The sequence below is a fragment of the Orbicella faveolata genome, unplaced genomic scaffold, assembly GCF_042242905.1.
Source record: "Orbicella faveolata isolate gen_17 unplaced genomic scaffold, um_ofav_v1 contig_25, whole genome shotgun sequence".
Lineage (NCBI taxonomy): Eukaryota > Metazoa > Cnidaria > Anthozoa > Scleractinia > Merulinidae > Orbicella > Orbicella faveolata.
The window spans coordinates 14,343,818-14,366,839 of record NW_028301553.1 but is presented as its reverse complement, the minus strand read 5'-3'; the positions used below and the strand labels follow the sequence as shown (position 1 = coordinate 14,366,839).

General features: G+C 38.3%; 1 protein-coding gene and 1 long non-coding RNA gene across 3 annotated transcripts; one reads left to right on the top strand and one right to left on the bottom strand.

The window, feature by feature from the left end:
* Positions 1 to 709: 709 nt before the first annotated feature.
* On the top strand, positions 710 to 19,298 carry LOC110042007 (TWiK family of potassium channels protein 7-like). Of its 2 annotated transcripts, none has more exons than XM_089293921.1 (6): positions 710 to 778; positions 9,045 to 9,920; positions 11,787 to 11,985; positions 14,613 to 14,805; positions 16,606 to 16,798; positions 17,401 to 19,298. In XM_089293921.1, exons 2-6 carry the CDS (start codon positions 9,621 to 9,623, stop codon positions 17,701 to 17,703), a joined length of 1,188 nt encoding a protein of 395 aa, XP_089150047.1. In that variant the 5' UTR covers positions 710 to 778; positions 9,045 to 9,620; the 3' UTR covers positions 17,704 to 19,298. The 2 variants fall into 2 exon arrangements, with proteins under 2 accessions (XP_089150047.1, XP_089150046.1); XM_089293920.1 differs by lacking the exon at positions 710 to 778 and adding an exon at positions 8,711 to 8,875.
* A 1,607-nt stretch (positions 19,299 to 20,905) lies between these two features.
* LOC149109099 (uncharacterized) lies at positions 20,906 to 22,191 on the bottom strand. Its single transcript, XR_016208526.1, has 2 exons — positions 21,803 to 22,191; positions 20,906 to 21,331 (listed from the first exon to the last, which is right to left on the bottom strand). It is a non-coding gene; the product is annotated as an uncharacterized LOC149109099 (long non-coding RNA).
* Positions 22,192 to 23,022: the final 831 nt, after the last annotated feature.

Here is a 23,022-nt window from a genome sequence, read left to right as displayed (position 1 = left end):
ACTATTTTTTTTACTAAATTACTGACTTACTAAAGTTTGATAAGCAGGATAAGACGCAACTTTTGGAAAAGTTTAAAAAAAATTTGCACATAGAGTTCAGAGCCACCTTAAATTTTCAAAACTTTACCGTACCGTTTTTGAATTATAAGCCCCTAAAGCTGCGATAAGGGATATTTCAGTAAGTCATACTGTTGCTATGGTAACCCATTGTGTTACGAAAATGATAACAACGTGTTCACCAAAGATTGGGCAGTTTTTTGATACCTAAATAGTAGCATCAAATGACAAAGATCCATCAAAATCTAAATGCTGGAAACTGTTTTGAGCCACCTTAAGCTACGATATAATTGCCAAAGGAAAAGAGTTTTTGTATTCGATACGCTATATTTTTTGAATTAAATAAGACTAATGTAAGTTCCGGTTGCACAAACTTTATTTAGCGCCCTGAAAAGATATCATTCGCGGCAGCAGACTCACGTAAAGGTAAAGCAATTCGATCTGACCGATAAAGAAAGTGTCCTCGAATACTCTCATCCAAATGTATCAACATTACCATGTTTAGCACTGTTACCATTCGTCGTGTCGTCGTGTCGTCGTGTCTTCGCAGTCATTCGTGTGTTCGGGGCATCATTCGCGCCAAAAATTAATGCTTAAACTTCACACCGAGGACAATGTCTCTTCAGCTGAATATACTCTTTATTATGTCCACAAAACAACGACATGCTGAGTGAAAGAGAATTTTTTTGTTGCCTATTTACAACGGCGCTGACTTATCCAGGTAACATGCCACTATATTTAAAATATATTCTTAGCTTTTATGGAGGAATAGATATTCCCGAAACTGAAGGGCAACCCAGGGTTGAGGAAGCATCAGGAAACTTCACCGGAATTAATTTTGGCTTGCGAAAGAGATGTAGTTTGTCCTTATACTACTGGCTATTTAACACTGATGTAAACAGGCATTAATGTAGTCATAATTAATGTTACCACAAAAGGTCATAGAATGGTAAAAAAAAATTGCTACAATTTACATTACACGTTCCCACTTTCGTTTAGTTTAATCTTCACAGAGAAATAAGATACAACTAGTGTGTTTTGGTGTGTGTAAATAGATGTTTCTTGATCGAGAACCCAAATTCACTTCACAAACATGGGATGTTATTCATTTTTAGCTTTTATTAAATTGTTATTTCCCATCACTCTGGCTTCCAAGAAAAAGTACTGATTTAAGATTTCGAATGTTTTATTTTTGTTTTATTTTAAAGCGTCGAAAAGAGCGGACATTTAAAACGGAATAACCTTATTATGCCGGTTTACCTTCGCAAGATGTGTTTTTCGTGCACTGAGAAATTGTATTCATTTTCTCAGCTGAACTCACAAGGTCTGGCAACATCAAGTTGTTCCATTTATTCATTTTTTTTAAAACTGATTTTAATTTCAAATGGGGTTCGAAGAACAACTGACTTGTATCGGCCAGTGAAAACGTTGTTGGAATTTTAAACCAGATTTTTTGCACATTATTTCGGAATTCTACGGTGAGTAGGCTTTCTGCACGAATATTCTATATCCAAACTGGCATTTTAGCAATATGATATGTTTGTAAGAGTTCATGCCTTGAAAAGGTCTTTGCCATGGAAACAGCGAGCGTACGCTTGACTAAGGAACTGTGCACATGCAATCGAGACAACTGAATCGTCAGTTCAAGCTTGACAGGTACACAGCCAGTATTATGCTCGCATAAATGTATACTATATAGAGCATAAGGTGTTATGTCGGAATAACAGTGCTATTGCGGGTGGATTAATAGTAATCCAGCAATACAGTGTTTTCATATGTTATTTAAAAAGTTATGCATAAAGTTCACGGCAAATGGCAAACAGCAAAAGTGTCCTCTGATTTTGTGTTCATTTCTTGTAATATCTAAATATACCAACAAAAATAGAAAGACGTCTCCTGCTATTCACTGCTAAAACAAATATCTTCACTTTACTAAACAAACAGCCCTGAGACAGACTGCAAAGCTCATTTTTGCCTTTTGCCGTTTTGTTAATTGAACTTCATACAGTTAGGCAGCATCCACTCAACGCCGGAAAAATTGGAAAAAGGAGCTTAATTTCTACGGTTAGGCCTACTGTCCACGCTAATCCGTCACGAAAACACAGCTTTTCGAAAACGCTCTTCAAACCGGTCGAGGAATTTGAACACTCCGGCTTTTTGTTTTCGTGTGGACGGAAAACATTTTAAAAACGGAGCTTTTCGGAAACGATGGCGTCACGATAATCATGTGATTTCCCTGACTAAGTTTTCCTCAAACACAAATCCAAAATGACCGCTGATTGTTGCGTTTTCAAATTCCCTCGGCGTATTGTGGACCTCTCCACTAAAAGTATCCTTTGTCATTTCGCGGGAAAAAATGACAAATATACTTTTTTAGATGCTGTACTCTTGCTAGTATTCTAAGTACAACATTACTCATTCGCCTTGAAGCGAGGCCGTGGAAACAACATTCTCCTTCACTTGCTAATTATAAATGAGCGGAAAAAGGCCTGGGCAATTGCCCACGAATTTGATATTTTGGCCGTGAAGAAACAAATAGAATACTGAATTTTTAGACACGATTTTTTTCAAAAAAAGCTTTAGATTTTGGTGGACTCTTTCTCGCATTTCCTGAATTGGTGGAAACGTAGGGGCGGATCCGAGATTTTTCAAAGCGGAGGGTGGGGTGGGGGGTCGGAGGTTGGTACCTTGGGGTGTTAGAATCCATGGGGCATCCCGCCAAAATGTTACAATTTGAGAATTGGAGGCTAATTGAAAACTTAAACACCAAGACACTAGCAATACCACAACTATTTTGGTAGAAACAATACTTGCAATTATAACGAGGTACCTGTCCGAAGTGTTTGCAGTTTATTTCGATTTTGCCATAACATTCCTAATGGTTTTTATTATTACTATTTTTATTATTATTAGTACTAGTATTGTTTTTATTATCATTATCAGTATCAGTATCAGTATCAGTATCAGTATCAGTATTATTATTATTATTATTATTATTATTATTATTATTATTATTATTATTACTTCTTACTTCTTACTAACCGAGTTCGAGAACCGTACTATAAGTTATGGACCGAGATTTCTATTTACGCCGAACGGCTTCAATTTCTGACGCACCTCGAAAGCAAAACGAGTCAATTTGACATCGTTGTTGAGTGACTCTTAAGTCGTTAGCGGGTTTTCATACACAAATTCAGGAGTAAAAGAAAGTTTTAAGCTTTTACTTGCCAAAAAAGTTAAGAACACCTGGCGATAAATCACGAAACATTTTGGCAAGAAAAAATGCGGACCGTACAGTAGAATACGGGCCGCTAAATTGACCAGTTACACTAATAACCACAGTACTAACTGAGAGCAGGAGCCATAATCGGGGACGGAGACCGTAAGTGCGCGCCATTTCTAGTATTGGGGCTGTCCCTATGATATGGGACAATTTTTCTATTTTTAGAACAAATTGCGCCATCATGTGTGGCACACGCGCGTTCATGCTGCGAGGATTTTTGCGGATGTAGCGTGGGGAAATGGCGGCCGAAATTCCCGAAGTGTTTGATGCTTTTGGCCCACAACTCAATACGTTCATGTCTGTTGGAAGTTTACTTCAGTATTTTCGTCGTAAGCTGTTCCAGTTTGAGTGAAGTAAGACAGTGTCGAATTTAGTTATGTGCCGCTTTATATCACTGACCAAGTTGTGTTCTGCTGCTTCTTTTACAAGAACTCCACATTACTCCACTCTAAGTTTCATATATGTTGAAGATTAACAGCTTTTCCAAAGCACAGCAAAAAACTAGTAGGATATATTTGGATATAGCAGCGTTTCAGGACTTCAACGTTTCCCTCCTCTTGCCACAAGCTTGCGAGGATTGCGTAGTCTATCTCGACCGAAAAGTAAATAATAATAATAATAATAATATTATTAATAAAAATAATAACAATAATAATAATAATAATTGCAAGTTTGAATTGAAATTCGCCTGAATTGTAAGCAACGCTTGATATTTTATCAAGGCCCAATAAGTGATAATAAAGTTTATGTCTGTAGATGCTGTTCAGTTTTGTTTGTGTAAAAATCCAATAAATTGTCTGTTGTCGATGAATAAGAGTGCCCGCCGATGCGTGTTTTGTACAGTCAGTAAAACATGACAAATTGGACTTCCGCACTTTCGCGTGAAAACGTACATCGAACTCATATAATATCTCTAGTTTTTAAATATGTTTAAGGTTGATAACTGTTTGAGAACATATTAAAAGCTTAGCTTAAAATAGGTGAATACAGCAGAAATAATCAGCAAAATTACGATGACGCTTTCTTTAATCAACTCGAATAACGATTTCGATTTTGTTGGTTGAGTTGTCAAAAATCCTTGTCTATTTTATTTCGCAGTGCAAAGTTTCACTACGTTAAAGAAACACACATGTTGTTAGTAGCCTTTTGTCTTTAGCAAAAATTGTTGCAGCATCTCGGCAGAAAAAAACGAAAAAAATTTTTGTCAAGATTTGTTGACAATTGAAAACACCGACTCGGATTTGAAAGTGCACGCGCTGCACTATGCAAATGAACTACTTAATGTACGCGTCAGACTTTCCTTTCAAAAACTTTTGCAAACTCGCCAAACAAACAGAAACAACGAGAAACTATCAAAAACAGGGTTTGGTTATGATTAAGCACTGCTTGGGAAACTCACAAATTAACTCGATCCCAGAGAAAAGAGTTTTGTCACATAACTTTTCTTCACAGAACAAAGGCAAAAGCTCACGCGTACAACTAGCGCGAATCTGGTGCTTAAGGACGGTGCCTACTAAATACAAAGGTTTTTGCGCCAGCTTAGGACTACGCGGAAAAAGTAGATCTTTGCCAGGGCTATTGGAATCCACAAAGAAAAATGGGGGTAGCCACGCATTTTTTCGAGATAATTAGCCTTGAATCTCATCCAAAATGCTGACATCAGCATTTTTCTGAAAAAAGAAGGAAAGGATGTTTCTTCACAGATTTCCTTAGAATTCGCCTTTACATACAGAAAAGCAAACACATTTATAAAGATCTTAAAACTAAATGGCAAATGGTAACATAAAAACCGTTTTTGGTATGTTTTTAATAATAAAATCGTTGCAACAGCGCTTTTAGTGTCTCTGACAGCCTTCCTCTGGTTCAGTTAAAATACAGTCTAAATACCTTTTGCTCACAACCAGAAACTAATTACGTGTTGAATAGGCTTGCCAGTCTCATTTCATTACATAAAATGTAGGGGTAACCACGCGTTTTGTAAAGTTATTGATCTTTTTTGAAAACTTTTACGGTGCCCGTTACATTTTTTCTTTTCACCTCCCTAGTAAGTAAAACATTTGCGTATCTCACACTTGTTTTACGCGCGTACTACGTCATCTCTAGGTACATGTTTAAAGTTGGATTTCAGTGTAATTTTCGACAGAAAACAGTTAGGTTTTCAGCTGGAAGACGTTAACAGTTAGTGGTTAGCGATATCCTTCTAGTCTGGTGTTTCTGGTTAAGAACAGGCAAGAGAAGGTTCATTAAACTTGATTTGATCACAGCAGGACAATTTTTCTTTCATTTTAGTCGTGTATTTGGTAGCGCAGTTGATTGCGTCAATGTCAACCCAGCGTGGCACTTAAACCATGCCTTTGCGTGATGCGCAGAAAGTGTGCGCACTAACAAAAGTAGGCACCGTTCTTAAGTTCCTTAAGGCGGGACTTAACCTAAAATTCTGAAAGAAATTCAAAGTTTTGTTTTTAACGGAACTCGAATTGAAGTTTTATTTTGACAAGTTACTGTAAGTTTAAAGCTCGTTTTCTCAAAACGAGTTATTTTCGCCTTCTAGAAAAGATATCTTGAGAAGGATTTATTCAATTGAGCTAAAATTTTCAGGATTTGTTATTTTCAGTGCGTTCTGTGGGATAAGCATAGAACTTTTCCATCCAGTGCATTCTGTCAAAGTTATGTATTGAAACGTATGCTAGATTTTCTGTATCAGATTTAACTGGTCATAATTTCACGTGCTTTTAACTTTTCAAAAATTCCTATGCTTATCCCAGCAAGCTGTTTGTCTTCTTTTGTAAAATGTAAAAATTATTCCTTTTGATCAGTTCTAGTAGGAGTTATCTTTTCTCAAGTAAGCCCTGGCATTCCCCAGCAGGTGGCAGATTTAATCAGCCGGTGTCAGATTACAATACAGTTATAGGGTACACAAATATTTTTTTCATAATCTTTGCTCTTTAAGCTTTTTAAGAATGTATACTTTGCCATGGTTTGGAGTTAACTCTTAGCCACGAAAAAATGTTTGAAACATGATGTGTTTTTAAGTGTTTTTAGTCCCACCTTAACTGTTCATTCACAGCGCGAAATTGAAGTCATGTTTTCGACCCTGAAAAACTCTCCTTTTCCATTAGCTCAGAACTACATACAAGAGCCCTGGTTCTTATTCCCTGCCATATTCCCTGCCATCGCTGTGAAAAATCTGCAAGAGAATCTCGTGACTCTCACCAGTTGATCACGCAACGTGACAACATCCACGCGAGAGCCCCTGACATGTGCGTGGATCCGCGCGGATATATGACGTCATGATGGCGCAATTTGTTCTAAAAATAGAAAAATTGTCCCATATCATAAGGACAGCCCAAAAATTCTAGAAATGGCGCGCGCTTACGGTCTCCGTCCCTGATTATTGGTCCTGCTGAGAGATATAATAATGATGATAATAATAATAATAATAATAATAATAATAATAATAATAATAATAAATAATAATGGTAAAAGGACTGAGTGGAGTCCAATTCGGTCTGTAATCATACGAGTGATTAACAAAATCGGACGACCGCAAAGCGGCCGGGAGTCCGATTTGTTAATCACGAGTATGATTACAGACTAAATTGGACGACGCGATGTCCTGTTACCAATTAATCAAAACTATGACAAAATTCGAGAAACGAACAAACCATCGACTGAGCGCAGAACGATTAAACGTCGTTATGAATGCTGAAAAACACAGCAGTTTACTTAAATGACGTGTACTGTCCAATTACAAGCTTGACGCGTACACTGTCCAATTAATGCTCAAATCGTCTACCTTCTCCCAATCTCTGCCTCCTATTAAAATCCACTCCTGAAAGTTGGTTTATTTCTAACTACTTGTCAAAATCTCTCTCTCCATTGGTTTACTATTTGAGACCCATTTGAAAACAAAGAAACAGCAAGTAGCATGTGGCAATTTTGACTTCTACGGCGTGACATCCTTTCAGGTTTAACCTGGTTGTGATTAGTCAAACGATGCCAAAACCCGCTCAAAGTGGTGATATAATTAGGAGAACGTCATGCTCCAACGGTTCGATAAGTGATTTTGAAACCAACTTTAACTTAGAATTATATATTCAAACATGTTTTGTCAACAATGAAACATCCTGAAGAAAATAGCGGAACATCATCGTTTCCAATTGTGAGTAAAATTTACACTGAATTGTTTAATCTGACTGATTCGATATTTTGTTTAAAGACACTAAAACCTAACGTTGCCCATATCATTGTTTTCTTAATTGTATTTTAAGGAGAAAGTGAAGTTGTTTTGTTCAGGATGAAATAAGGTTTTTAACCTATTTGAAAGCTCGAGGCTATTCAGAGTTATTTATGCTGGTTTTATTTGAACAACGCCTTGAGTTTTTGTAACAAAATTAACGACCTCGTTCCCAAATGAATAACATTCATTGCTATGGAGGATGTACGAGCATTTTAAGGAGCAGGGCAGTCTATCTTTAGACTCTGGAACGGAAAATATCATTATTTTCGCGCGTACAAAGCTGTGTACATATCAAGTATATGGTTTTCTATATGTCGGAACATATCAAACAATTGGTGACGCTGAAAGAATCAGACTGCTCGTTTTCAATTAACAGGCCATTTCCGAGTTACCTTGTGCCTCTGTTTCAAAACGAGTCCGCGTGTAAAGCCGTTTAAATGAAAATGAGTTTGATTTGTATGAAAATGAACCTGGTAGGCGGAAGATATTTTCATATGAATGGTTTTGCACAAAGACGAGTTTTGAAACAGAGGCACGCAATTAAACAACTCTGAAATGGCCTATTTCTATGGAATTAAGATAGTTAATCCTGCCCAAGCCATATAATAAATCCATTAATGACCAAGCTGGCTCGGTCCGTCTTGGTCCATAAACACACAGAAAAAGATCTTGGCCGATATCCAGCCGTCTTGACCGAACAAGCTAGTTCAATAACCCATATATACTGGCCATCCTCGGATCGGAGACCTCTCTCAATCCACTTTCTTAAAGTATTGAAAATAAGAAAAAATACTGTCGTTTATTATCCCATTCGTAACAATGCTAAAATTACGCATACCTCAATCCCCTCCCTTCCCGACCCATTTCGATGTTTTGAAGTTCAGTTCCAAAAATTTTACAACGCCGAAAACTTAAACAAAAAATAATAATAACGAAAGCACTGTTCGAAAAGTTTTAAAGTACGCTCCAAATTCATTCAATCTGTTTTTTTTTATTCTAACAGGCACGCATATTAATGACATCGCACTAAATAGGCGTTTTTTAATATTATGATATTGCTGATTTTCAAAAATTATGAAATATAACGTTAACTAGTTTGAAACTCATATTATAACACCTTTCGCGATTATGCGATTACTCGACTGTATTGTATAAAGGAGCGTTGTTCACTGCTAATTAATCGCAAATCACTTTCCATTGTGTTTGCAAAGGAACGTTGTATTCATAAATTGCAAAGACGGTTGTATAAACTAGAACTTCCTTCAGCTTGCTTTTTTCGTTTGTACGTCAGAAAGGTACGAAATTTACAAGTCACTGTAGTTCGTTGCAAAATCGATCGTGCGTATAGTTTGAGCGCGCGCAATGACAAAACAATTTATCTCTATAAATTGGCATATGTTATTGCTTTGCTTGTGTTTGCATTTGATAATACATTTGAATTTGTAATTATTATCTTCCTTGCAGGATTCCATGCGGAGGTTGGTGACACAGAAAGCTAGAGAAAGAAGTTAGCTTTCGACAAACTCACGCTGAAACAAGAATGTTAAGTGAAGACTTTTTCAAGTTTGGAACTACGTTTTCGTCGACTGGATTTTGTTTCGAAGATGCATGCTTAATGCGAGAGAACGAGGCGCCAAACAATTGTCCCGGGCATGATTGAGGAGAGTAGATTTGTGAATACTTTATCTGGTCCAATGCGTTTTTGACACTGAATTCGTGGGTTGTGGTTTTCAGGTTCGCTCCAATGGTTTTCAAATCTCGAAGGAATATCAGTGTTCACGACTTTATTTGCAATCATGTGATGCAAGTTTGCTTGGAGCCAAAGTCCTGAAACAACACACAGTTAGCACACGAAAGAAGCAGAACTTTCTGTTAACAGAGAATTAACAGCATTCAAGTTTTAATAATACTGTGCGCTTACAATTTGCTTAAATCGTGGAGTTGTGGTACTTTACATAACTTAGCGTCGGTACGCGAGACAACTCTTCAAGATTCTTCGTCGGTGTTCTATTATATATATACCGCAATCAAAGGCTGAAGATGGCGAAGTTTTTCAAAGGAAAAGACGAAGAAGAGGAACCTGAGGGAGATCGGAAGAAAATTCTTCCAAACATGAATCTCCCGACGATAGATCGCACGAAATTGAAAGGATCGTTGAAGTGTCTTAAATGGATTCAAAAGAAAATTCAGAAGAAAGGAGCTGCCTTTCCTTTATTTATGATTCTTCTCAACACAATTTATTTGACCCTCGGAGGACTCATTTTTATGGCTGTTGAAAATCAACCTAAAGTTGTTGTAAATACTTCGCAAGAATTGGTGGAAATTTTCGACGTTTTAAAGGTAAGCTTTTAAATCTTAAAATTTGACAACTGACGCGCTCGCGAACTGTCTGTCGCTTATCGAAACGACTCGCTCGCTAGAGCTGTGGACAAAACGAAAACACAATTCCAAGCTCACGGAAATTCGCAGTCATGTATAATTTACTAATTGTATGCGTTTTAATTCCGAAACAAAACACAACAATATAAGAGACGCTCTCAAACTCACAGATGACATATTTTAGAGTACCTTTGCAATGTTTGTATCGATAAACATTTTTAAACTTGAGCAAGATCTCACTGTACTTAGAACTTTTACAATGTGAAATGCGACAAGAAATTCCATCAGATGAAGGACTAGGTTATTTATTATTAATCAAGCTTAGTTCCGTTACTGTTATGGCAAGGTAGGATCCTTGTTTGAATCTCAATCACCTTGCAAAATAGCTGCTTCTTTTTCAGAGAAAACAAAATGCGATATGGAAACAATTAAACAAAACTTGCAACTTTTTGAGGGCGCGAATTTCTGTAATTTACTCCCTGACGGTGAACTTATGATTAAGAAATTCGCAGGATACTTCAGAGTATGTAAATCGTGATTAATAACTTCATTTTGATCACCAAATCCCCACGACACGGAAATTTTCCTTTTAACTGGTCTTTACAGTCGATAAATATAATTTTACTTGCTTCCATCATTGGAAAGTCTGCATGAATAACATATTAGTGCCATATCGTTTCCTCCTAACATTTTATCTTAGCGAAATCTAAGAGAATATCTTCCCTTCTCGTATGTAAATCTTTGGAAATTAAAACAAAAGCAGTCGTCGTCTAGTCGTTGGACCAAATTTGTCATATTAGAAGAAGAAGTTCCCTGATTTGGCAATGCTACCACGATAATCTTTAACTAACATGAAGAACTGAGAACTAGCATTTCTTCTCTCAAGTAAATCATCTATTGAAGGAGGAACTAAACTATCTTTCTGATTCACTCTTTCGGATGATGATTCTGAAAGGAGGATCTCATCAATATTTAACATTTTCAATTAGAACTCATTGAAAGAGTGACCAGAATTTCAACGAAGACATTCGCCATAAACTTGCATTGAGCTACCGCAAAAACATCCATTTTGCCCGCTTCTGGTTGATTTAAAATGAAGCATGATATTTCGAAATGGTAATGAAAAAGCTTTTAACCTATTTTGCTAATCACAGTAGCATGGCCTTTAATCTTTTTTTTGTATTTTTTATGGTGAAAATCCTGCCGGTTTTTAATAGCTTTTTAAACAAAAAAACAACAAAACAAAAAAACAGTCGAGAATTGAAATTCTTTAAATGCCTCGACTACAATTTACAAGAAAGTACAAAGAAGGGTTTTGTATTTCGATAAGTCTTTTTGAAACGGCGATTTAGTTCAACCATTTCGTTGTTTAATCACGTTTAATGGCACATCTGTCTTGGCTTTGATTTAATTTGTTGTTCTACATGATCAATACAAAACCGTGGCCTGAATAAAGAGGCAGTTCTTCCACGAATGTCTCAGAATACAGATTGAGGTAAGTTATTCCCAATAAACCAATAGCAGCTCGAGTTAGAAGCATGTGACCCGTTGCAAAAGGCGGGAAAAGTGCATACGTGAAAACACGATAGTTCTTCGCTTCTGATTGGCTGCGAAAGAAACAGCTTCAATGCGATTGGTCAGTGTATGTTGCACGAGATCTAAATGTTGAACCAATTAGCAAGCAGCAAAATGAGCGGTGCACGGCATTACACAGTTCAGAAATGCTTTGTTCTTGCTGCTTCATATTAGCTTCTTTGTCTCTTGCTAACTCATTTTGCTTTAAATACCTGTAAATAAATTATGCAATGTATAATTTTATCTCATCAGAATTCGGATATTAGTCAGAACGTGTCGCTATCCAGTGGACTAAGTATTCAAGAATTAGTGCAGAATCTTACATCGAAAGATCTAGCAAAGTTTGAAGAAGTTCTTGCTGCAATAAGTAGTCAACGTACAGCAGCTTCTAAAGCGGAGTGGAACATTTACAATTCCATATTCTTTTGTATGACAGTCACCACGACAATCGGTAAGCAAGTAATTAATTAAGAGCTGGGAGAACCAATCATACTATTAAGATGATTGTAGATAAGTATGTTGTAAAAATTTGGTTCTATGAAACTTCTTAGTCTGTGGAAGAACCCCTAATGTGTGACCATTCAAATGAACTGCTATTGAGCAGGACTTTCATATGTTACTGTCTGTAATGCTTTACAAGATGGTTCTAACTTTGAAGTCTGTGAATCAAACCCTATTGCGAGACCACTCAAATGAAAGCTACTGAGCAGTACTTTCATGCGGTACCGGTTTATTATGTTGTACAAAATGATTCTAATTTCAAGTCCGTGAATGAAACCCTAGTGTGTGGCCATTCAGATGAAAGCTATTGAGCAGTGCTCTCATGTGGTACTGTTTATTAAGCTGTACAAGGTGGTTCTAACTTTTAGGTCTGTAGATGAAACCCTGACGTATGGCCATTAAAATGAAAGCTATCGAGCAGTACTTTCATGGGGTACTGCTCTACAATATGGCTCTAACTTTTGAATCTGTGGATGAAACCCTGTGGGTGACAATTCAAATGAAAGCTATTGTACTCTTATGAAGTGGTGTTCTTAAACATGGCATTAAATTTAGTAAATAAACCCCTTCTGGCGCCTGATATGTCGGCTGATAATGTCCGCGGCTAAGATATTGTCCGCAAAATGAATATGTGGTCGAGAAGCGAAGCTTCGAGGGCAAATGTGAAATTTTGAGGACAATCTCTCAGCCAAGGACATTATCAGCCAACATACCAGCGAGCCAGCAAGGGGTTTATTTATTTTATAACCCTCCCATTAATTTTCTGCATATTTTGTTGACTCTTTTGTACTTATCGAAACAGCATTGGCGACCAGTTTTTTTTTTTAATGTCATTATCAGCGGATTCCACGAAAAGAGTGTTTTTCTTCCATGAAAAATAATAAAGATGAAAAGGTGAAATTCTAGAGCTGGATTTATTCTTTTTAGCTTTGTTTCTGTTCGACAGAAACAGTCGCAGGGCAATTATCGACGCAGGTGGAGGTTATTGCGTGATAACTGTCCAATTATTTTTACCACCACTTGACGTAAAGTAGCCAATAGAATTGCGCGAAAATTGGGCGTGGGTGATAATATCTTATATTTGTGTTAATTGATTTCATCGACCCTGAAGCAACATGTGTTCTAACGAGGCCCTGTTAGGGGTAAATTCCGACAAGCGACATGGCCTTGAAACGGCGACATGAGAGCTATGAATTGGCGACGAACAACAGACTACTCTAGCGAAATAGAGAAAGCGACGCCAATGGCAAGATAGACCGACAACGAATTTCGGAACTGAGAATGCAGTGATTGTTTTAAACGTCTGAGTCGAAGTGAAGATGCATTTCCAGAGTTTTAAATGTGTTTTCCTCCCTCACGCGCGATGTCGACGGGTCGTGAAACACAGGCTTTCTTATATGTATGCTAAAACGTCCACGTCGAATAAATCGAGTCCGTCATTGCTTAGTATTTTTCTCACTCTCAGCTGAGAGAGCAGTGGCCTAAAACGCCTAAAAACACACTTAAGGAAAAAGGAAAGAGATCTTCGAAAGTCTGCTTCATATTTTTATCAGTGGGTCACCAGTAAAAGAATATGAAGTTGTATTATCAACAAATGGCATTATGGAAGGAAAAGAGAGACAGGGGAAAGCTGCCAAGGTCTTCTCGTCTTCAGCTGAAAGTAAAGGTTACGCCAAATTCAAAGGAAGATTATAGACAGGAGAGATTATCTGATTGAGGCCGTTGAGATTTTGAGTTAAAGAACGCTTGTTAAAAATAAACATGGTAAAAATAGTCATAGGTTCGATTGTACTTTAGGTCCAAATACTGACTGGAAAATGGCTGAAAATAGCAATTCCAAGCGTCTAAATTTCAAAATTTCCCGGGGGAGCAACTTCAGCGCTCGAAAGCATGCCCAAGCCCTTAGAAAGCATGCCCCCAATATGCCCCCAGCATGCCCCTCAGGCTAGCCCCTTAGAAAATTTTGAAAAATTGAAGTAGCTAAGAAGTCTTTTCCTTCATTCTAAGTCGAAATGTGATGCTTTAAAAGTAACCTTAAAATAATCATTAAACCCACTGACCGGAGAAATGCTGGCTCTGCATAAGAATTCCTAGTGGTGAAAAGTGTCCGAAGTAAGTGCAAAGCATACAAGGAGTAAATTATATCCAAAGAGATACTTAATTATATATGTACTTGACTAAGACAGCAAGGAACCTTCAATGCGTGAGAAATAATAGTTTCAGCGTGAGAGCGCAAGATTGAATTCGTTTGCGTGAGCCTCATGCTCAATGCGTGAGACTTGAGAGCACTGTGTCGGTTTTTTTTTTTTTTTTTTTTTTTTTTTGATAAACAAAGGTATTACGGTGTGTTATACGTGTAGCTTCGTTTTAATCGAACAAGGTCAAATTTCCCGGCACAACTCCTCTGAGACGAAATTCCGACAGGCGACATAGGAATCTTGCGAAATGCTGACATGGCTGGTGGCGAAATTCAGACAGGGGACATGGGTACCCCCCCCCCCCCCCCCCCTCCTAACAGGGCCTCTCTAACAAATCAATATGCAGTAACTTTTAAAATGGCGTTCATCTTTTTTCCAGGTTATGGAAACTTGTCCCCAGTAACAGTAGGTGGCCGCCTCATTTGCGTCATCTACGCTTTATTAGGAATACCGCTTACTCTGGCACTGCTTGCTATCGTCGGTAAAATCTTGGGTGACTATATCAATGACGCATGTGCATGGCTGCTTAAGTGGTACAGAAAAGTTCACACATCCTATCAATATGAGCGAACGTAAGTACATTGGAATCACCTGATGTCTTTCGTTGTAAATTTTTATTACAAGTTCCAATTCAATTCAATTCAATTTTAATTTAAACTCTCACAAACATTAATTTTACAGAGGCCTCAGTAAAAAAATAGAATGCATATAAATATATACAAATTACATATAGAAGAGTAGATGGAGCGAGGCTCCACCCTATTCATAAGTTGTTTCATTCAGAGTCGCCATAACTAGTCGCCATGCATATTTACAAATAACCGATTCAAACAATGTTTACGTATTATATTAAGAAAGCTAGGTGACGCTTTGTGAACACTGATGCTATAACTAAAGTGACATCATTTAATTTCACTGAGTGGAAAAACATAGACTACGAGTAGTCCCTCTTTCGCTTAGTCCGTCGTGCGTGACGCGAAAGAAATTCGCGAGAAAAAAATGGCCGCGCGAAATCCTGTGGGCTAGGAGCGCGCGAAAGGAGGCACTACCGCCTAAGCCCAAGAGTTTGCCCTTTCACGGCCGAGTGATTTTTCGGTGTAGGATTTATCATCTTGACGTCCGCTTATTATCGCCTGTTATCAATAGCCCCGGGAGAACTGAATAAAATTGCTCTACTCTACTCTTCAAGTAGCCAGGCAAAAACATATGCCGTGAGAAGTATATCTTCGTTCAGTGTTCGTTCAGCGAAACCGACTGTCAAAAAAGTTTTAAAAGAAGACGGCGAATGAGGCCTCTTGTAACGATTTTCGCTGCGTCTAAAAGTTATTGCGAAAATTTCAACAGAGTTTCAACCGAGAATTTACATTATACATTATACATTATACATAGGAGATCATCCAACTGCGGTGAAATGTTTGCCGATAGCAGCGGAAAATTTCAGGTGTCAAGTGAGAGTCCGGTTCAATCTTTCAAATGGACGGCAGAAAGGCCAAGCTCAGTGAATTTATATTCGCTGACTTAGACGATGCTGTTGAGCGGCGAAATCACTAACACGCTCGCAGTCGGGTTGGAGGCAGAAAGCTTTGCCAAACAAAACACTGGATAAATTTAAATCTTTCCAAAGCGCCTGTTGGCAGATTCGCAAGAACATCACGGCTTGCGAAGCGCGATTCCAACGCTTCGATTTGCTCTGGTACCGCTTCGATTTGCTCCGGTTCCAAAACATTCCTGCAAGACGTCACAGGTATCTCGAATGTTGACAACACGTTGTCAACGCTCCTAACATAAGCCAATCATATTTTTGCGTTGTGAGAGCAACGCATAATTCAAACTCTTGGGCTTAGGCGGTAGTCCCTCCTTTCGCGTGCTCCTCGCCTCCAGGATTTCGCGCGGCCATTTTTTTCTCGCGGTTTTCTTTCGCGTCTCGCACGACGGACTAAGCGAAAGAGGGACTACTCGGAGTCTAGGAAAAACAATGCAATAGTGACACACTGTTAAATTTGTCTCTCTTTTGAATGCAATCACAATGTGAACTCACTAACTGATATTGGTATTTCCCCCGCCCCCTGGATGGGATGCTAGTCTCAGTACCAGGTTACGCCTTACCCTTCCCCCGAACATATATCCCAGTGGCCCTTGCAGTTCACCGGTATCCATTTATACACCTGGCTGGAGAGAGGCATTGCGAGAATAAAGAGCATTGCCCCCCCTCCAAAAAAAAGAAGAAGAAGAAGACAGTGATCCCGGCCAGAGCTCAAACCCGACCGCTTGATCCAGAATTTTCTATCGTGATTTTATTTCCAACCGTTTAGTTAGCTATGTCGCACGTTCATTCCCGGACCTTAATCAGTTAACTTACATGTTATTTTCAGAGTACAAGACGGAGATGATGGTCAGGTAGACGCACCATTATGGATGGGTTTGCTAATACTGGTTCTGTTCACTGCTGCTATGGCAGGGCTGTATTGTTGGATAGAAGGATGGGACTTTGGCACCTCACTATATTTTCAATACATAACGTATCTAACTATTGGATTTGGCGATGTCGTTCCAGCAAAAGAGCACGTAAGTTTTGCTTCCTTTTTGGCTTTCACCGTTAAAACCCTGAGCTCTACCTCAATTCGTATCTAGGTAATCGTATGAATGAAAGTGCAATTAAGTAATTAATTAGTGATATTTGAAAATTTTCTTTAACGTTAAATTGGCCTGCTCTCAGCTAATCACAATGAAGTAATTTTCTCAGATATATAATAAGATTTTTCTACAGGAAAATGTGTTACATAAAAGACTTGACTTACTATAACGTTCTACTCATATCTATTAGATGTTGTTTATGCGATATCAGTCGTTCAAGTTAAAATTGACGAATTATCTTGGAAAAAATATCCTTTTCTTGTTTCTTCTGCGACTAACGGTTTTGTGATCTTCAGGCTCTAGTATTTACGTTAAGACCCAACAAGGTGTTTTAATTGTTATTACTTTTCTAAACTTCAAAAATTAAACCTCTAAAGAAATATCAGCTTTAGTTCGAGTTTTAAATTTCTTCATGTTTTCTGTAAATCGGTTTTTCTCATTTGTATGGTATCATTCTACAAAATCAGACCTTTATACGTAACTAGAGACAGATATGCTAAATTTAGCATTAAATCTTTTGCAATCTTTTCCAGCTTGTCTTCGTGAATGTTCTACTGGTGTACCTTGGCCTGTCTGTCCTGTCAATCACACTCAGTATGATCGCTTCAAATATACACCACCAAATGCAGAAAGCTTCGTTCATTGAGAAACTCAAAGAAACCGAGATGTCGGACTCTTCTTTTGTTGGCTCAGCCGTGGGGGTTGGAGACGAGGAAAACGGCAACGGCAACGGCAACGGTAACAGAGGAAGGAGAGGGTCTGGGGATGACAGCGCCATAGCCACGCAGGATACAAATGGCGGGAAATCTTACGGAAGCACTGAGAATAGTCCTTGACATGTTTCCCTTCAGTGGCCTGTCACCCAGATAAAATCTCAACTGTGTCCCCATCGGTTATAGAAAAGTGGGATTTTGTTCAATTCGTCAACCTTTTCTTATTTATTTATTTATTTATAAAATTTCAAACGAAATTTCAGTCAATGGTCGACAAGTTTCAGGTGAGCCATTATTTGGGCGACTCAGTTCTATGAAAATAATCAGTTTTATTACAGTCATCGAAACAGCGTGCTAGGCAAGCCATACCAAATCACTAGCAAACAACAGAATGGGAGAGCAGATTGTTCTTGTGAGAGAAGACATGAAAGATAGTGTGTATCGCTTTTGGACCCCTAGCCAATGAGGAGCTATCGACGACTAGTAAAAAATACTTGTAAAATCCGCCTTCTCGTGTCGTTTGCGACGGGGCGCGATTTTAAGGTTCAAATCGTTCATAGCGGTGAGCTATGGATTCGTCATTTTAGTTTCAGTGGACAGATAGCAGTCTCATGAGGGCAAGATGTTCCGTTATTGAGCCCCACGCATCCCCCAACCCGCGGGACAGCTGGTATCAGCCGTTAGTTACTGAAGCTTACGCAATTGGACTATGGCACAAGAAACACCTTTTGTGCATTGGTGGTTTGCCTCATATCAGCCACTCTCAATTCAGTCGTTCAACAAAACTAAACAGAAATAAAAATGGCTTTTAGATCCTTTTGTTTTCTGAGCTCTCCGAGGCTTTTCAATACAAAAGGCTCTGAGTAATTGTTGAGATTTTAATTCTGCTTGACGCATGCGCATTTGATAGCGTGGCGTACTTTCAAGTTTACTGGAGCAGTAAAATGTTGGCAAATCAATTTATATTTCAATTAAACATATCGTGCCACTGGGACTTATCTGTTGGCATGTTTAGAAAATTCAAGTATAGCTTGTTATTAGTACAGTGCAACTGTGGTTATTTTTATTTTCCTCTGTGAAGTGAATGTATATACAGTATTTCCCTTAATCAGAACAATACCGAAAGAAACACTATTGCCGAAATTTATTTTTGTATCTGGTGAACGGGTCATCAATTGTTGTAAAAACTGTACATTTTTGTTGAATTCGTTAGGAGTGAATGTATATGTGTAACCAAAAAAATGTATACTAAAGAGATGTGATCAAGAGTGAGAAAATTCCATTGTCGTGGTGGTATATTAACCATCTGATTTTGGTATAAATCTACTAGCGTTCTATCACGAATACCGTTCTCTGATTGGCTACGCAGTCCACTATCTATTCTGTTGTAGATAGTGAGTAGCTCAGCAGAGTGCAGTTGTTAACAAATAAAAGGCTGCTTCTTTGCGCTTTCGAAGTGTCTGTAAAGAGGATTCAATGAGACAAAGTTTTGAACGACTAGCAGATTTTAATTCAAACAATTAGATCATTCGTTCTCGATTTCTATGAGTGATAACCGCGCCCTCGTCAACTATCACGCGCCATATATATGGGGAAATCTTGAGCTCATAATAGTAGGTAGGCTACCAGATTAATAGTCATGTAGTTTGTGGGAGGGAATGAGTAACTGTAACGACGTAACACTAATAAAACAACTTGGCACTGTTTGTATAACCAAAGTTGTTTAATTATATTTGTATTTATAATTTTATTTTACTACGTACACTGGAAAGCCCTTTTGGACATTTATGGAAAAAGCGCTATATAAATGCTTATTATTATTATTATTATAATTATAATTATTATTAGTTCACAGTTGTCAATGCGTTTTCTTCGACCAACACAACGAGCAGTCCCAGGCCTCTTTCTCTCGTTGTTCGTCGAGCACTGAGGCTGAACTGGAAAAACGTGCTCTTGGTGGAAAGAAGCAGAAAGCAGAAAAACAAAGTAGTTGCTTGGTTTCACAAATAGCTGCTTTGTTATTAATTAATGGCAATAGACAATCTCTGCTCATCGCACAATTTTTTACCAGGCAGATGAGACGAAAGTGAAATTATTTGTGAAACTGGGCAATACAACATGACAGCAACAACAACAGATAACTTGAATTAACTTTGTCCACAAGGATCCGTTGAAACATTTAAATTTTGCGCTTCATCTTTTATATTACGATCCCTTCACACTTCGCTCCGGTATGCGTAACATATTTGAAAACGTTTGCGCAGGGAATTCACGGCTACAATCGAACTCAGTGCTAGCAAAGCCTGTCTGAGGGCAAAAGAAACGCTTAGCTTGTGAACAGGCTCTCGTGTAAAGGATGGGGCGGAGAAAGCGGAAAGAAAGAGGAGAGAAGAGGGAGGAGAGGAGCAGAGAAGCAGAGGCACTCTTCCTCCCCATCCCAGCCGCCCCCATCCCAACCCCTCTAGGCCACTTCTCTAGCTCTCAGCATTTCCTTCTCGGCCCTTCCAGCCGGGGCCAGACCCTCCCAGCCGTCTAAGAAACGTTCAACCAAACTCTATATTTAGGTGTCAGTTGAGATTCAGTCTCATTGACTGACAGGAAAGCATAATTGCTTGCGACAGCTTACATTTTCCTGCTCTCCTTTCTGACAATGAGAGGGAAGTAGTTATTAGTGACAAAAGTTCGTACCATGTGGTAACTAACTTGCGATCAGGCGTTTGTTTTTTCCACGTCTGAATATAAGGAGGGGAAAGTATGATCGCAGGCTATGTGGTAACGTACACTTTTTCTTCCCTGACACATTTCACAAGGTTCAATGCAAACTTTCGACAGTTTTCGCAGAGATGGCGGAAAATGCATACATTACCGTTTTAGTACACAAAAAACCTAAACATTTTGATATCAAAAAATAGACGTTTTTAGTAATTTCCCTGGGATGAAGTAGGGATTACTAAAAATGACTTGTACTTTCTCAGAATGAACAGTTTATTCTGATAGAGCGTATTGAAGTTTTTTTAACATCGTTAAAGGGAAATGAACACAGCTCTCTCAGCAATGACCTTGGTCCAACCAAAGGGTGACAAATCGGTACACTTAGCCAGTCATTAAATTGCTTTTTATTTTATTCAAAACAGCCTTTGTTTTTGCCTCACTATATTTATTTCTGTGGTTAGATTTCCTTTGTTTCTGTTAAATACTGTTTACTGTGTAGGCGGGGGAAAGGGAAAACGCAACGAAACTAAAAAGTTCTTTTCATAGACACGACGTAATGTCACGCCTGCGATCTAGAAAATTCGAATGCGGAGAATATTAATACCAGCGTATGTTATTCTCAAATCATTTTATTCAACGTTTTGTACTCAAAATTTACAGCGAAAATTACATACATTGCCGCTTTTGTACACGTTATAATCCACAAATATTGCTTGTTGTGTCCACCTGTTAACCAACATATTGCTTCGCAGGAATTCACAACAAGGGTGACAACGTCGTTAACATTGGCCATCACGCAGTAGTCATTTGTCACGCAATCACCCTAGGCATCGCGTCGCAACATCCGGCACCCACGTGTGAAAACGGATGTCAGAACGTGTCAGTACCGTGACATAATTTTCCCTGGAACACCACGTTTGAGTGATTGGTAGATTATCATTTATCTGTCAGTGGAAAAGGTACTGTACTGTAGGGAGCTCTCAAAGACTTTTGCTTTCCTTCAGTGTCTCAGTTTGCCGTTTTACATCCTCTGTATCCGCTATGAAAAGAAATATAAAACACGTATAGTCTATTAAAACAAAGAAAATTCTAGAAACTAGATTTTTTTTAGAATTAATCACCAGAACGTACCTGAAATGAATATCATTTCTAATTTACGAGTGAATTCCACGATTAAACTAGTCAAATATTTCTTTTTCTATTTCTTATCGACTTTTATAATAATTCGAAACCTTAAGAAAAAGACAAGTAAGTAAGTACAGCCAGGCTGCGCCGAATTGGCTTTGTGAATACTTTAAATATACAATCTGCAGTACAAACCAATCTAAAATTTAAATATATTGGTCTTAATGACTTATTGCGGAAAAAAATTATTTTTTACAACGTTCAATATGATTGTGGATCGGCAATAATATTACACTGTAAAAATGAACAGTAAAATAAAACAACAAAAATTCTAAGTAAGCTCAAAGCTACTCTACAGTATAAATGACTTCGATAATATATTTACCTTTACTCCTAGGGATGTGGAAATAATCTGGAGGTTGAAATGGAGTCGGTCCAGTACAAAGACATGCGATGGAAAAGGCGATCGCTTGTAATCTTTCTGTGTCAGATTTCTTGGCCAGTAGCTGTTCTACTTTGGGGTCCAAGAAACTTTCCATTTCGGTTACAAGTCTTCCGATGTCCTGAGCACTTGATAAAATTCTTGATCAGCTTGTATTCCGGACTGGAACTGGCAGTGAATGAATTGCCAACCATCGAACCAGATATTTATAATCGCTGAAAATTTGATTTGCTTCTAAAAAAGGGTATGCGCTGTAGCATCTAGAAGTCGCCGCGGAAGTGACAACATCTCTCGCCCGTAACCTACGCGCATCGACCTCGAATTTGAAATTTATTATTTTGGCATTGAATAATGTAAAATCCCGCGATTCCAACATCTTGCATTTTCAGAGTAAATTTTCTTTTATTAACGATGATGTAATAGCTATTATCAACTGATACCAAAGGAAAAAAGAAATTTCTGATAAAATGGAGAGCGGAGGCATTTTACAGGTCGCGGACACTGAGATTCCTGCTTGAGACAATAAAGAACTGATTAAACATTCTCCTGTTTAAATTTGACTTCTTCATTTACAGAAATTACTCATTCTGGCATAAACATATGTGATGTAATATGCAAAGAAATAAGGTGTTCGCAAAACGCAGTTCTACTCTTTCCCCACCCTCCCCTCCCGTCACCCGACACACTCACAAAGGCTTGTGGTTACCAAAAACGGGTCATCATGAAGAAATCTTCATGTATGGCCTAATAAAGGTTTGTTTTCTCCCTGAGTGTTTGTCGATGTTATTGAAAGGGCGGCGACTTTCGAGTGTGGTGTTAAGTTCGCGTACGTGTGTTCAAGAGCGCTGAGACGAGTCACGTTTTCCTTGGTCGACTCAACGTGACCTTTTTGGGACAAGCACTTTGAAACATAAACAAAATCTCTTAAAACACTCTCGGCTTGTTCAACGGTTGGCCCTTTGACGGAAGTCAATGACTTGTCTAACGAGGGATTTTCCCTTTCAGTTGGAGTCATGCGATTGCCACCTAGCCACAGGAATAAAACATTTTGATTTCCGATTGGTGTGGGTGGGGGCGTTCAGATTCAGCAAGAAATTATTTTTCTTTAGTATTTTTTCCTGGTATGAAGTCGAGATTACTAAAAATGGCTAACTTGTACATTC

Excerpts from the sequence above, each read along its gene's own strand:
- LOC110042007 (XM_089293921.1), top strand. The coding sequence starts at position 9,621 with ATGGCGAAGTTTTTCAAAGGAAAAGACGAAGAAGAGGAACCTGAGGGA. Across the intron at positions 11,986-14,612 it reads GACAGTCACCACGACAATCG|GTTATGGAAACTTGTCCCCA; the intron begins GTAAGCAAGTAA and ends TCTTTTTTCCAG. Across the intron at positions 16,799-17,400 it reads TCGTTCCAGCAAAAGAGCAC|CTTGTCTTCGTGAATGTTCT; the intron begins GTAAGTTTTGCT and ends AATCTTTTCCAG.